Source organism: Littorina saxatilis, linkage group LG12 (assembly GCF_037325665.1).
Source record: "Littorina saxatilis isolate snail1 linkage group LG12, US_GU_Lsax_2.0, whole genome shotgun sequence".
Taxonomy (NCBI): domain Eukaryota; kingdom Metazoa; phylum Mollusca; class Gastropoda; order Littorinimorpha; family Littorinidae; genus Littorina; species Littorina saxatilis.
The window spans coordinates 30,682,540-30,696,985 of NC_090256.1; the positions used below are offsets into that span (position 1 = coordinate 30,682,540).

Consider the following 14,446-nt stretch of genomic DNA (forward strand, 5'->3'; position numbering starts at 1 on the left):
CTCATATCACCGTCCTTTTCTTGCTTCACTCAACTAAAAGACAATCCACACATTTTAAAATTGAAAAACAATAAGGCATACGGTTTTAGAAGAAAATAAGGGAAAAGGGGAAACAGGAAGCGTGAAGAGCAAACTTTATTCTTAACAGATACATGTACTATACAAGAAGAATATATACCACATTGTTATTACATTTATCATGTACAGTAATGATATATTGCTGCGAAGAAGTAAAAAACATTTTAAAACTAATTAACCTTATATTTGTGTCATCTGAATAATTTAATATTTGTTGATTTTTCTCTGATTCACTCCAAGATTTCTTTTGCTCTCTATTTTTTACACACACACACACACATTCACTAAATTAGTGAAACTGCTCCAGAGTTGACAAGAGAAGCAATGGGTTTGTAGCGAAGAATGTGCTGATCTCCCTTCTCCAAGTCAATGATTTCTTCCCTGCAAGAATAAGCCACAAAAAGTTATGAACTTCAAATTTGAGATCAAATACCATTTTAAATAAAACAGCAATTACCATACTTTATCAGTCAGAATGAATGCCTGTGCTTCTTTGTGTCCTGCTACTATCAACCTAGTATATTATGAGTAAAATATGCCAAAGCCTTACTCTTTTTTGGGGAGGGAATACAAGAGGACATGCAACTAAGCAAATAAGTGAATGAATATATAATCTAAAAATATCACATCAATAGTTAAAAAAAAAAAATAAAATAGGCCAAAAAAAGAAAGAAAACAACCTTTTTATTTATGAGTAACACAGACAACATGACTGCACGCAATGCCAATGACCTGTAATTCCAGGGAGCATGGACTTGCTTAAAAATAGTATATATGCAGATACAGCACAACATATGCGAAAAAAAGAACAGAAAAACAACAAGTCGCGTAAGGCGAAAATACAACATTTAGTTAAGTAGCTGTCGAACTCACAGAATGAAACTGAACGCAATGCCATGTTTTTGGAATCAGGAACCGACAAGGAATAAGATGAAAGTGTTTTTAAATTGATTTCGACAATTTAATTTTGATAATAATTTTTATATATTTAATTTTCAGAGCTTGTTTTTAATCCAAATATAACATATTTATATGTTTTTGGAATCAGAAAATGATGGAGAATAAGATGAACGTAAATTTGGATCGTTTTATACATTTTTATTTACAATTTTCAGATTTTTAATGACCAAAGTCATTAATTAATTTTTAAGCCACCAAGCTGAAATGCAATACCGAAGTCCGGGCTTCGTCGAAGATTACTTGACCAAAATTTCAACCAATTTGGTTGAAAAATGAGGGCGTGACAGTGCCGCCTCAACTTTCACGAAAAGCCGGATATGACATCATCAAAGACATTTATCAAAAAAATGAAAAAAACGTTCGGGGATTTCATACCCAGGAACTCTCATGTCAAATTTCATAAAGATCGGTCCAGTAGTTTAGTCTGAATCGCTCTACACACACACACACACACACAGACAGACACACACACGCACATACACCACGACCCTCGTCTCGATTCCCCCCTCTACGTTAAAACATTTAGTCAAAACTTGACTAAATGTAAAAAGCAACTTGGCACCAACCCGGTATCGACTGTGTCTTCTTCTATCAATACATTTGCAGTGTTCTCGTTCACTCTCAGGAACACATAGCTGTTGAGCTTGGGTGCAACTCCTGAAAAAATAAAGATTATGTATTACAAGACTCAAACGTGCTATACCCATGCCTAACACACCAACAAAAGCTTCTTCAAGTTCATGTTTTAGCATGCTAGACCATGCAGTAATAGTTAGACAGAGGAAGGCAAATGACGTCTATCCACCCCAACCTTAATTTTTCATTGAATAAGTAAGTTCCTGTAGCAAAACTAGCATGAATACTATACTGAAAACACGGGATTTCATGCATCAGTTGACGGTAAACATGGTTGCAAAGTGGGCTGCTACTTTAAGAGACGCGATCTCCAGAGGAAACATCCTTTTTACAGGGAAACTTGTAAATGGACAAACTATTTAGCCGGGCACATTTAAAAAAAGTGCATTGGACATTTATGATTTAAACAATAGGACAGTAAACTGCTCCCTATTACCGGACATAACATGTTGTGAATCAATCCTTGTCTAATGTTTCAGTCTCGTAAATCCATGAGTTACTTCACCAGAATGCTTCTACAGTTGTATCTGCAAGGGATGGGCGCGGTGGCCTAGTGGATAAGACATCGGCCTCCTAATCGGGAGGTCGTGAGTTCAAATCCTGGCCACGGCCGCCTGGTGGGTTAAGGGTGGATATTTTTCCGATCTCCCAGGTCAACTTATGTGCAGACCTGCTAGTGTCTTATCCCCCTTCGTGAGTACACGCAAGCACAAGACCAAGTGCGCACGGAAAAGATCATGAAACCCATGTCAGAGTTCGGTGGGTTATAGAAACACAAAAATACCCAGAATGCTTCCCCTGAAAGCGGCGTATGGCTGCCTGAATGGCGGGATCAGACATGGGATTCAGAAAAAGTGATAATTACGGAAAAAAGAAGGTGGGGGTCTGGGGGCCGCAGAAGGCCCCCAGTAGGGTCCAGGGGCGACGCCCCTGGTCGGGGTCTGGGGGCTTCGCCCCTAGAAGCTGAAGGTTTTTAGTGTTTTAGACACACAAAAATGGCCCGGAAATGCATATTTCAGCTTAATCATAGCCCCCCCCCCCCCCTCCCTTTCTCTTCCTTCCCATGTTTTTCAAATTAATTTTACGCTAAGACTCAAAATAAGGAGGAGAAAGAGAGAGAGAGAGAGAGAGAGAGAGAGAGAGAGAGAGAGAGAGAGAGAGAGAGAGAGAGAGAGAGAGAGAGAGAGAGAGGCGGGGATGGGGGGGGGGGGGGGTGGTGGCGTGTGACTTCAATGTTCTTACCTTGTCGGTCCCAAACGACCCCAGTGACTGATTACACGACTGGGTTTTCAGGATAGTCAGGTGCTTGTTGCTTTTCAAGTGGCTTTTGAGGGCAGTCTTTCCATTGGAGCCGTAGTTGATAACATTAACATCGTTGCACAAAGTGCACTGAGCTTTTCCCGGCAAGTTGATTTTAGCAAAAGCATCGCCAACTTTCAGTTTCACGTCTTGTGTCTTCTGGCCTTTCTCGTATTTCCAGCTCAATGATACAACTTCATCGAGCCAGTCGAATCTCCAGAGATTTTTCTTGTACTTCTGCTGGTCAATTTCCCGGGATAGAACGGTTTCGTCTCGCTTTAGCTTCCTCATCATTTTGGCAAGTGGCTCGAAGCGATGTAAAAATGGCGCCGAATCATTCTCATACGGTATGCTTATACTGAATCCCCGATAGCTACGTTGAAACGGTGACTGTAGGAGACAAAGACACAGAGCGCGTTCCCATACGGATCGACCAGCAACAGTCTGACCGTTTTAGGAACCAACCGTTCAAGAATAGTATGGAATGGAGCGTCGCGATCAGCGGACCGGCCGAAAAACTTGGGTCTATACCTACATATACCCCAAAATTTTCTCAGCGGATTTGCACGAATCTCAAGAATGATCCCTGGAGCCTAAAAATTTACGGAATTCCGTAATTTTACGGAAGAATCCCATGTCTGGGGATAAAAACGGTCATACACTTAAAAACTCACTCGTGCAAAATCATGAGTGAATGTGGGAGTTTCAGCCTATGAACGAAGAAGAAACTGAAATAGTACCTGCAAGCTCTTTCTCAGCAGACTGCATGTTTGGAGGCATGTGTTTCAAAGCAAGTGCGCCGAAATGGTTCTTCTTGCACTCTAGAAACCTGTAACATGAAAGAGACAAAATGCAGAATTCTGAAGAGCTTAAGCAATCGCTTGACAGTGAGAGCCAAAAGAAACTTTATTCTTTGCCTTTACAAAAAACCTAAATTCTCTTGTACAGAATGTAAAAATATGTTATCTATCAGTTTTTGAAGAACCTACGTAATCAGAGACAAACATTAGAATTTTGAAGAGTTAATGCAATTTCCTGTGAGAGCATTCTCAGCGAGTGGAATGAAGAGTATTAGTGATAAGGCCAAAACAATTAAAACATTTGTTTCCAATGAAAAGACAAAAAAGGTTAGGATCGGTAGGTCTGTTCCCTGTTGTTATTTTTTAAAAACAGTTGTTTTTTTATTGCAGTTCATTTTTTACATGTATTTACACAGGCGCACTTGATTTTTTTATTGGGCAAAAATCATGCAACTGTATCCCCTGGATGTCGGAGAACAGAACAATAACTTTCCTTGTAAAGAGTTGGGGTGGAAAATTGAGTTTTGTCATTTTTATTTTATTCATTTCAGGATAAAAGAAAAAGGTCTAGGGTTGGGAGGAAAAAATAAGGTCAGTCGGGGAATCATTGAATTTTTTTGTTCTGGGCCTTATGTTGAAAATGACTATGAGTGTGCTTAGTTATAGTCTTATTTAATGCTCATCTCCAGTTATTGCTGACATTGACAAAGTGCAGGTGTTGTTACTGAATGCATGCAACTCCCAAGACACAACAGGGCTAGGTACAAAGTATTTGTCTGACACAAAGATGGTTTGCTGCATGCACAGTCACTTGTCGTGAGAAAGAAGTCTGTCGCAAAATCTGCTTTTAGTTTGTCAAAAAACCTGCCTCTTGTGACCACAACTTGAGAAGTGTTCAACCCCGAATTGCAGTCAGAGCTTAGAGTAGAAGTTAATACATTCTTTATTGCTTTAGAATAATAACAGAAGAAAATATATATATGAAAGCTACAAGAACCGGATCATGCTGAAACTCACTTTCTGGCAAACTGCCTTTCAGCATCGGACATCAGAGGCTCCTCATTGTCCTTCTTCTGCTCTTCCTTCTCCAGCACATGGCTAGTGTATTTCTCAACCTGCACAGCACAAGAGGCCAATGTCCTACCCACTTAATAGCAAAGTACAGTGGAACCCCCCTTTTAAGACACCCCAATGTAAGACTCCCTCCCTTTTAAGACCTTGTTTTCTCAGACTTTCTGTTTATAACAGACATATTTCTGTACACCCATTTTTAGACTCACTCCTTTTTAAGACCTTGTTTTCTCAGACTTTCTGTTTATAACAGACATAACTGTACACCCATTTTTAGACTCACTCCTTTTTAAGACCTTGTTTTCTCAGACTTTCTGTTTATAACAGACAACTGTACACCCATTTTTAGACTCACTCCTTTTTAAGACCTGATTTTCTCAGACTTTCTGTTTATAACAGACATAACTGTACACCCATTTTTAGACTCACTCCTTTTTAAGACCTTGTTTTCTCAGACTTTCTGTTTATAACAGACATAACTGTACACCCATTTTTAGACTCACTCCTTGTTAAGACCTGATTTTCTCAGGTTTGTGGAGGTCTTTAAAGGGGGGTTCAACTGTATGTAAAAAAAAATTTCACCCACCAGTATTGTTCAGTTAAAGCTTTGATCACAGGACTGTTGAGTTTCGGACAGTAAGCAATGATTCTTTCCTTCAAGCAAAGTAATGTTGAAAGATTCTTTTTCGTACAAAAATCTAAAAATATTTCAATGTGTACATACCATACATTATACGTTTTGTTATAGGGTGTTACAAATCCATGGGATACATATAAGCATCTTATACTATGCACAAACCTTTTCCAATCTGAGCCTTAGATAGCTGCTGACGATAAATCTGATGCGGTCAACCTTGAACAAAAAAGATATATGAATTATGAGTCAGTTTCACAAGAACAAAATCTCATGAACTCTGCTTGATCAATCTAAACACTCTGACAAATATTGCCAAATGTTATCACAGAAGTGGAATTTTACTACAAAATATATACGCGTATTTAAAAATCAAATAAAAAGAAAACTTCTGTGTGTACTCCAGATGACTACAGTAAGATTTGCCTGAGAAAAAACACAACAAGATTATGTTTCAATTTTGTTTCTTGTCTTACTTCATAATCATATATTTTGAAATTGGCAAAAGCTATACGCACTTCGAGAGTATACAGGATCGATGAGTCTGTATACACTCCGGCAATGAAAAGCTCTGTTACAAATCTGTAGCCAATGAAATGCCCCTAACAAGTCGTTAGGAAGTAGCCAATGAAAAATCAATCAATCAATCAACAAGAAGCTTATATCGCGCGTATCCCGTGGGTACAGTTCTAAGCGCTTGTCGAAGAGCTGTCAACACAGGACTAACAGAAAAAGAAAAAACCCATCTACAGACGGACATAAACCCTATCACACACTAGCAGACCCTAATAAACATACAACAAACAACTGTTTAACAACAATGTACACATCAATAGCTAGGTCCAAACAAAATAATATTAAGCACACACAAAACACCTCTCACAGAGCACAACACAAGGATGTCATTTGGGGCACAACACATCGCGTCGAACATGAAAGTCACAGCCAGCTACGGGAAGAACTGAGTCTTCAACCTACTCTTGAACGCGTCAAAAGAGGGGCTCTGGCAAAGCTCCAGCGGCAGGGAGTTCCAGACGGAGGGGCCCGCGGAGGGGAATGCACGCTGACCAGCAGATGCGAGTTTCGAGCGAGGTATGTGAAGGCGGAGTGGGTCAGCAGCAGAACGAAGGGGACGGTCGGAGGGCTGGGTGTACAGGTCCAGGAAGGATTGAAGGTACGCAGGAGCCGAGTCGTTGAGACACTTGTAGACCAGAGTGGACAGTTTGTAGGAGATTCGGGTGTTGACAGGGAGCCAGTGCAAGGAACGAAGTAGGGGGGTGATGTGATCTCACTTCCTCTTCTTCAACACCAGCCTGGCAGCAGCGTTCTGGACTCGTTGTAGGCCATGAATGGATGAGGCGGGGAAGCCAGCCAGAAGGGAGTTGCAGTAGTCCAGTCGACTGAAGATGAGGGAGACGACCAGCTTCACACAGGCATCAGGGGTGAGGTAGCGACGGATAGAGGCGATGCGTCGTAGGTGGAAAAATAAGTCTGATGTATGGACTTCCGCTATCTCTTTTTTGGAGTGTCGAGGGTTGGCAAATAATGTACATATTCACATAGCTAGTATACAACCGTTTCTAGGTCGATACACACTCCAAGTGTGTTCCAAACTCCGACAATAAACTGCCATGAAGCATCAGTTTCGTGTGTGTGTTTGTTTTTGTCTGTGTTTGTTCCCAGCATACTTTGATACCATGAATCAAAAGGGAATCGTACCTTCGCAAAATGGCGTCGAATGACACTCCGAATGTTGATGCGGTTCAGTGTCGAAAATGTAATCTACGTCACAGCAAAGGCCGTGCAGCATCAGATTGTTTTCGTTTCTTTGTACTCTTATAATCAACTGCTCTGCGTTCCTATCGCAAAGTGGTGTCGAATGGCAAATTTGCTTCGCAACCGGAAGTTAAAGCCGGAGTGTTTACAGTGGTCAGGTCTTGTATACACTCCGAGTGCATATAGCCAGTGCGTTTGAAATTATCTTCTTCCATAATTTGACAATGTGACAACTGTATATGCTGTCTAGTGCTTCTTTTAACTCGACAGGTCTTACAACATTACTCCAATTTAAGAGATGAACACTGACCTCCATGCGGTGCAAACTGATCTTGAGGTCTCCTTTCCTGGCCATGCGCAGGTTGTTCTCCATGGCCGCTAGCTGGTCCAGCATGCAGTCCACCAGGTCCATCCGCCCCTCCAGCAGTTCGGGGGAAAACTTCTCATTCAACCATGCCTGAAAGTTGTGAACAGATTTAAAGTTCTTTCCCATCATTTTCGTTACTTTGTTGCTGCCCTAGATGGCAACCGGGAAATTCGGGTCACTACCATTTAGTACCAATCTAGCAGCTTTAGAGCAGGCGTGTGTGTATTTCTTAAGGTGTAATCAGCCACCTGCAGTTATGGCAGAATGACCGTCTTCTTTGACGAGCAACAGGACATAGATTCCATTTCAGAGTCTGCAGATAGAGTTGACTCGTGTGTGTTCTGGCTCAAATTCGAACCAGTGATCCGAGGATCTCGCAGTCGGGTGCTCTACCAGCTGTGCAACTTGGTTCATGGATTAAAAAGTAGAAACAATTCATAGTCCCAGCTGTCCTTCCTAACAGAGGCTATGCTAGGAAAGGATGCATGCAATCATTTGAGCCCAGTTCCTGTTTTTTCCCCATTTGCCAATGTACTGTTAAAGACGTACAAAATAAAATTAAGTTCCCTGACCGACCCTATTTTTTTCTCTCCCACCCTAAAAGTGAAATATTTTGGACACTCACTCACTCACCCCCCCCCCCCCCCCCCCCCAAAACAAAAAAAAAAAAAAAAAAAAGAAACTAAGGAGTTGTAGCGACTTTCTACCCATCAGTGCACCGATCGAGTTCTGGTGATTCTATAGCATCAGCCACCTGGCGCACTCTTGCATGTTGACATGAGAATGGAATCTACACGGTGATTTTACTCTTAGCCATTTTACATAGTGATCCTACTCTTAGCCATTTTACATAGGGCCAAAAAAAAAAATTGTCTGTTTAGGGTAACCCGACCGACCCTATCGATTTGGCGCCGACCCAAAAATTTTTTTTGGATTTCAAAAAAAAAAAAAAAAAAAAGAGGTAAAAATGCTAAAAAGAGACATTTGGCGTTTCTTTCTCTCCCTTTCTCTCTGTTTTATTTATACGTTAGTTTTGAAACATGTATTCATCAAATATAAGAAGTGAATGTTCAGCCAACATAGCATTTACAAAAAACAAAAAAAACAAAAAAACAAAAAAACTACCTACCTACCGACCCTACTTTTTTTGGTCATGTTACCCTAAACAGACAATTTTTTTTTTGGCCTAGTGATCCTGCCAATGCTGTGCAAATGCAGATGGAACTAAAAATATATTCTTCGTTCAATATCAAACGCACACATATCGACGGAAGAGAGGCAGACATTCTGTATAAGTACTTGGTTATCAAGGAACTTGCAGCATAGTTATGGTCAACATCTCTCTCTCTCTCTCTCTCTCTCTCTCTCTCTCTCTCTCTCTCTCTCTATCTCTTTAAAGCGCAGTGCACACACACACACATGAACCATCACAGACACCCGGTGTGCACCTCTTCTAGCTTTTCCAAAACTTCAGCTGCTGTCATCACAACATCTTCCTCATCTCCTCCTTCCTCGTGAAACATGTCAACTTCTGCCATATTATTTCAACTTTTCGAAGATGAGTTTCTTTTGCGGTGACAAACGATGATTCTGCCTTGTTGTCAATGAAACTTTCCCGCGAGAAAAGATAAAAAGTATGGATTGGAGAAGTAGAGATGGTCCCTTTTTCTAAAACAACGTTATTGATAAATATAACATACTTGAAGAAGCTTCAGTGTAGTAGCAGTAAAACATGCCAGCAAAAATATTATTTTAGCCAAGAATCTGTTTTGGACTGAACTAAATTTGAAAGTACAACGTGAAGTCTCGTCACTTCTATGAGAGAGTGCGAGATGATAGTAGGGAAATATGGCGACCGGTCGTCGCGCAGCTCTCACCAACGATTCTAACATCCCGTCACAAAATGACCCAGGAAGAGAATTATTCGAAGCGTGCAGAAATGGTGATTTAAACAAAGTTAAGAAGTTAGTGACATCGAGCAATGTGAACGCGAAGGACACCGCAGGAAGGAAGTCTACCCCTCTGCATTTTGCTGCTGGTTTGTTTTCCTTTGCTTGTTTTGTCATTTTCCTGTGTGGTCAGTTTTCCTGTTCAGTTAATTTGTGTTTACATGTGGTCATCTCATTTCATGTGCAATCAATTAGAGTTGTTATTATTAACCTCAAAGAAGCACATAGCGCACAACACTATAAATATCTTTAAAATTATAAAAACAGCAAGAAAGTAACACAAACAATAACACAAACAATAACAGTGATCATGCTGCCATGCAGAATGGGTCCAGTACTCTACTATTACTACTAGTAGTAGTATTCGACCTTTAGTGGGACTGGATGATTTCCTAAAGGGCTGTTGCTGTAGGAAAACAGATCACACTCAGTCTCGTGTCCTAGAGTTACTGACCTACGCGAGACTACCGTAAACTGATGATAAGACTTAAGAGACTAAGAGACTGAAATACTGCATTCACCGCCATTATCAAAGGCACACCTTACAGCTTACTTGACTACCTAGGAGGATTTAGATCATGTGTTAAACAGCTGACAGCACATCAATACCACAGTTTGCTGGTCGAATGGATATCCAGGTTTCTCAATTGCTTCGTTTCCGGCCGATTTATAATATAAATGTGAAGCACGTGATGCGCACAAAAAATATTGGCGGTCTAGAAGTGTCGTCTGCGCAATGATCACGGCGGCGCCCGCGGCTTTCTTGACCGCCAAGGACGACCGCGCACGTTGTGATACGTCATTCGTTAGACCTCAATACTTTATCATCGTCGTGTTACATGTTATGCTACCTGGACGGCAATGCTTCAGTAGTGATTTTCCATGATAGTAGCTCACAATGGAATATAAGACATTCTTTTTAATTGATTGAAATTGAATCATGTTGCATGGCAATTTCTCCAACGGCATGCAGCAGTAGCAATCTTGTCACCCGACCTACAAAATGTAATAAATCAAAAGAAACATTTAAAAAAAAGAAAATCATGATCAAAATAATCTTTGGATGAAGCTAGTGCAACTGCAAGTGCGTTGTTCAGTATGTCTAGGTTTCCGTGTCTTGTTGAAATACATTCAAAAGGCATGAACAAATGGGCACTTGTTGGATGGTATACTTGTTCGAATGTACACTTGATAAAAGTTGATTGTTTGACACTTGGCCCACAATTGATTTCTAAATGTGTGTCTGTCACTGTGTTAAGTAAACTATTATGAAGTTTGAATCCCACTAAGGTTATGGACATACGCAACGTAGTCACACACTCATTTTTCAATCAAATTAATTGAAATTCCAGTCAAGCAATCTTCAACAAAGCCCGGACTATGGGATTGCATTTCAGCTTGGAAGCTTAAAAATTCTTTGATAAGTTTGGTCATTTAAATTCTATTTGAAATTAAAATGTTCGTAATCGATCCAAAATGTTATTCTTTATCATTTCCTGAATCCAAAAACAATAGATCTATATATGTTTTGTTTGGATTTAAAACAAGCTCAGAAAGTTAAAAAGCGAGCTTTCCTTTTGAGGGCAAGAACTACTGCGCTATTATTGCTTGTCACTTCAAGTGATCAGCGGGGCAATTCTGTACGCTTTTCACATGAATGTGTCATAGCTTTATTGGTCACAGGGTATCGGCAAAGCTATTGTCTTGGTGGAAAAAAATGCAGTGCCTTCAGTTTCATTCTGTGAGTTCGACAAATTGACTAAATCAGTAAATGTATTAATTTTGCTTTACAGAACTTGTTTTCTGTTCTTTTGTTCTGGCCATATGAATTAGACATTTCTGGCAGTTAATCGGACTATAACCGACGCCTTATAAATTCCCTGAAAATTAATACTGATTCAGTGATTGTTATAGACTTATACAAAAGCCAACTTGGTTCACAATCAGTGAATCACACAATTTCCTTCGCCTCCAAAGTTCCCTCATTCAGTCATTGTTCATGGAGCTATCACACATTGATATGAACACTGTGTTTTGTACCGCTCAATACAAAACTCCTGGTGTGTATACATTTTTTATCCATAGTGCCTGTATGAATCCAGAACCTGTAAAAAGTGTAAGGCTGAATATATCTTAATTTACCTCGATTTGGAGAGTCCCTCCTTTTTAAGATCTGATTTTCTTTAAAGTCCTTGTCTACATTTTTATACAGAAATTGGCATTTGACCATTGAAATACTGAGTCTATGCTCTACAAATATAAAAAATACACCCCCCTTCAACCAGGAAGGACGAAGCCAGGGTAGCCGATTGAAAATTCATTATAGTAATTCAGCGTAGTAGGCAGGATATCCTTATTTGGCAAATGCCGAGGTCAAAACTCCTCTCAAATACCATGCATTTCGTGCGTTTAAAACAAATTCGTGGACAGCGCTCCAATACCCAGAGTCAAACTGTTGCTGTGATTGTGTGGGTGTGGTTGTCAGCATAGTGACATGAATTTGATTGGTCGATATTTATAGTCAAAGCACATACTCTCTGCACATGGAAATCAAAACATTGGAAGTGTTACTAACACTTCTCAAAAATAAAAACTTTTTTACCGATATTTATTTTGTATACATTTTTTCCCCATGGTTCATTCATCATCTGACATAACTTTTTAGTGAAATCTAACCATAAGATTATTGAAAAAAGGCAAAAATGTTGACCACCACCTTTAAGTTTTTGGCCTGTCTTTAAAAGGGGGATTCCAACTTCCACTGCACAAACATGCTTTGCTTGCACTTTTCAGTTCATATTATTAGAAGGATGGTAGGGGACAACAGAAATGTTTGTATACACCTTGCTTTAATAAACAAGTGTAGAGTAGAGTAGCACGGGGTTAAACGCCCAGGTGAGGTCAAATGCCCACCACCGATATTTCGGAGATAACATGACCGAGCGCGTCACTTCCTGCTTTTCTGACTTCGTTTACCAAGCAGACGCGTTTGGTCATGTCATCTCCGAAATATCGGTGGTGGGCGTTTGACCTCACCTGGGCGTTTAACCCCGTGCTACTCTACTGCCTGTGGATGTTGTAACGTTAATTAAGTTGCCAATATATATATTAGAACACATCCATGTTGACATTCTCAATACAAATGTAACACTAATAAAAAGAAATTTGTAACACTAATAAAAAGAAATTTAAGAAATAGAAAGTTGCCACACAGTTTCATGGTGTAACTGTAAGTATATGTACTGCTAGTGTGGAGGCAGACACAAAAGTAAAACTGACCTCAGTGTTTACAGAACACTGCTCCACTCCCCAACCCTTATGTTTTGGAAATTTGATTGAGGTCACATCTTTGTGGGAGGGGGTGGGGGCAGAGTGGTGATCACTTTAATTAGCCAGAGACAGTAAAGGTGTTGGCATCTTTCATCACATTCACATCAGACTCCCCTGTCCCCATATTTTGTTTTCTCAGGTGGTCAGTGGTCAATGCTCAACATCCTGTATCTTATGGATGATAGTGGAGGTTAACAAATTGATATCATACCAGGATAAGTCTTTGCTTAAAATCGAAATGTGTGGCCTACCTCACCAGAACTTTCACTGCTTTGTCTCTGGGGAGGTAGACCTGTAACTTGTAAGAGCTAGTTTGTGTTGACAGAGGACAGCAACATGAAACCCCCTGTCAATTATATTGACACTTGCAGGGCCTGTTCAAACAGTCCACAAAGGATTGTTTTGTTTGTTTGTTGAGATTTGAAGTGTCCTACCACCAGCAGAAAGTCTGTACATGTATTTGTTTTGACCAGAGGACAGAAGAAAAGGAATAACACCTAGTCCCTCTCCTGCCGCCCACCCCCTACCCAGCAAACCCCTCCACCCTACATGCACTCAGGCTTCGAGAAAGGGGGTGAGGGTCAGAGGGAAGAGGAAGAGTATTTGAAAGTCACTATTTGGCGATGGTTACATAACTTGAAAAGTAACATCAACATTGGAAAAAAGAATTGCCTCTCCCCTCTGGGCTTTTTATGGGGACATTGGTGGAAGGAAGAGTTGTCATGAGCAAGCAAATTTACTCTGTAGAGTGTAGTTGTTACCTGCTGTGACAAGGCCATGGGAAGGGAAAGAAGAATGGGGAGGCAAGCTAGGGCCTGGGAGCAAAGCTGTGTAAGACCATGTTCTACCTGAAAAGGGTGGGGTGGGGGTGGAGCAGAGGAAGTTAATTACTAAATTAGTGGGGAGAGGGGGTCTCAACTTCAAGTGGGTTGCTGACAAGGGATAACCATCTGTGGCTACAGGTGTCAGAGGGTGTCAGCTGGGGATCAGCCATTCAAGTGTCAGCAACTCCTGCAGCTATTACACATGTGGTCCTAACTCCTATCTGCTTAGGGGGGTGTGTGTGTGTATTGCAGGGATTGAGGGGAAAGTTGTAAAGCTGATCTTGTTTGTACAGCTGTATCATGGGGTTAGGTGGGAAGAATACACTCAGTCATATGCACCCATTGGTATTGTTTTGTGTAGCTTGTGTGTGTGACTGTAACTCTGTAACACTTAAAAAGAGAGGGGGTGTCAGTGTTTCTGTGTGATTAGTTTTGTTATTGTTTTCTTGTCGGCGATTTCTTAATTTTTTTATTTGGTGGAGGGGATGTTTGTTTGCTTCACCCAGCTGAAGTGACAACATGTACATTTTTATTTGTGTGTAGTGTCTTTTAAATAAAAAATGATATACCAGCCCTTATGCAGGAATGTTGTTAGGCATCGGACATAGACCGATTTAGAGGCTCAAATGTCCGATTCACATAGCCGCATGGCGGTCAGATGTAACGTTTTGAACTAAGCGCTGGCATTGTCCGATAAGAACTCAATTCATTTGGACAGCGCG

At 40.6% G+C, this 14,446-nt stretch overlaps 2 protein-coding genes across 2 annotated transcripts in view; one reads left to right on the forward strand and one right to left on the reverse strand.

Annotated features, from left to right (window-relative positions):
- Positions 1–345: 345 nt before the first annotated feature.
- Positions 346–9,334, reverse strand: LOC138981727 (DNA replication complex GINS protein SLD5-like). Its single transcript, XM_070354791.1, has 7 exons — positions 9,070–9,334; positions 7,565–7,711; positions 5,644–5,697; positions 4,791–4,888; positions 3,714–3,802; positions 1,605–1,695; positions 346–459 (listed from the first exon to the last, which is right to left on the reverse strand). The coding sequence occupies exons 1-7, from the start codon at positions 9,157–9,159 to the stop codon at positions 363–365; spliced, it is 666 nt and encodes a 221-aa protein (XP_070210892.1). The 5' UTR covers positions 9,160–9,334; the 3' UTR covers positions 346–362.
- A 127-nt stretch (positions 9,335–9,461) lies between these two features.
- LOC138981726 (poly [ADP-ribose] polymerase tankyrase-1-like) overlaps positions 9,462–14,446 on the forward strand; it is a 33,209-nt gene continuing 28,224 nt past the window's right edge. The window contains exon 1 of the mRNA XM_070354790.1: positions 9,462–9,659. Coding sequence (XP_070210891.1) covers positions 9,470–9,659 — 190 coding nt within the window. The 5' untranslated portion in view covers positions 9,462–9,469. The remainder of the gene's footprint in view (positions 9,660–14,446) is intronic.

Coding starts and splice junctions, on each gene's coding strand:
- LOC138981727 (XM_070354791.1), bottom strand. CDS start 9,159: ATGGCAGAAGTTGACATGTTTCACGAGGAAGGAGGAGATGAGGAAGAT. Junction 7,712..9,069: donor TTTTGGAAAAGCTAGAAGAG/GTGCACACCGGG, acceptor CACAACTTTCAG/GCATGGTTGAATGAGAAGTT. Junction 460..1,604: donor GAAGACACAGTCGATACCGG/GTTGGTGCCAAG, acceptor TTATTCTTGCAG/GGAAGAAATCATTGACTTGG.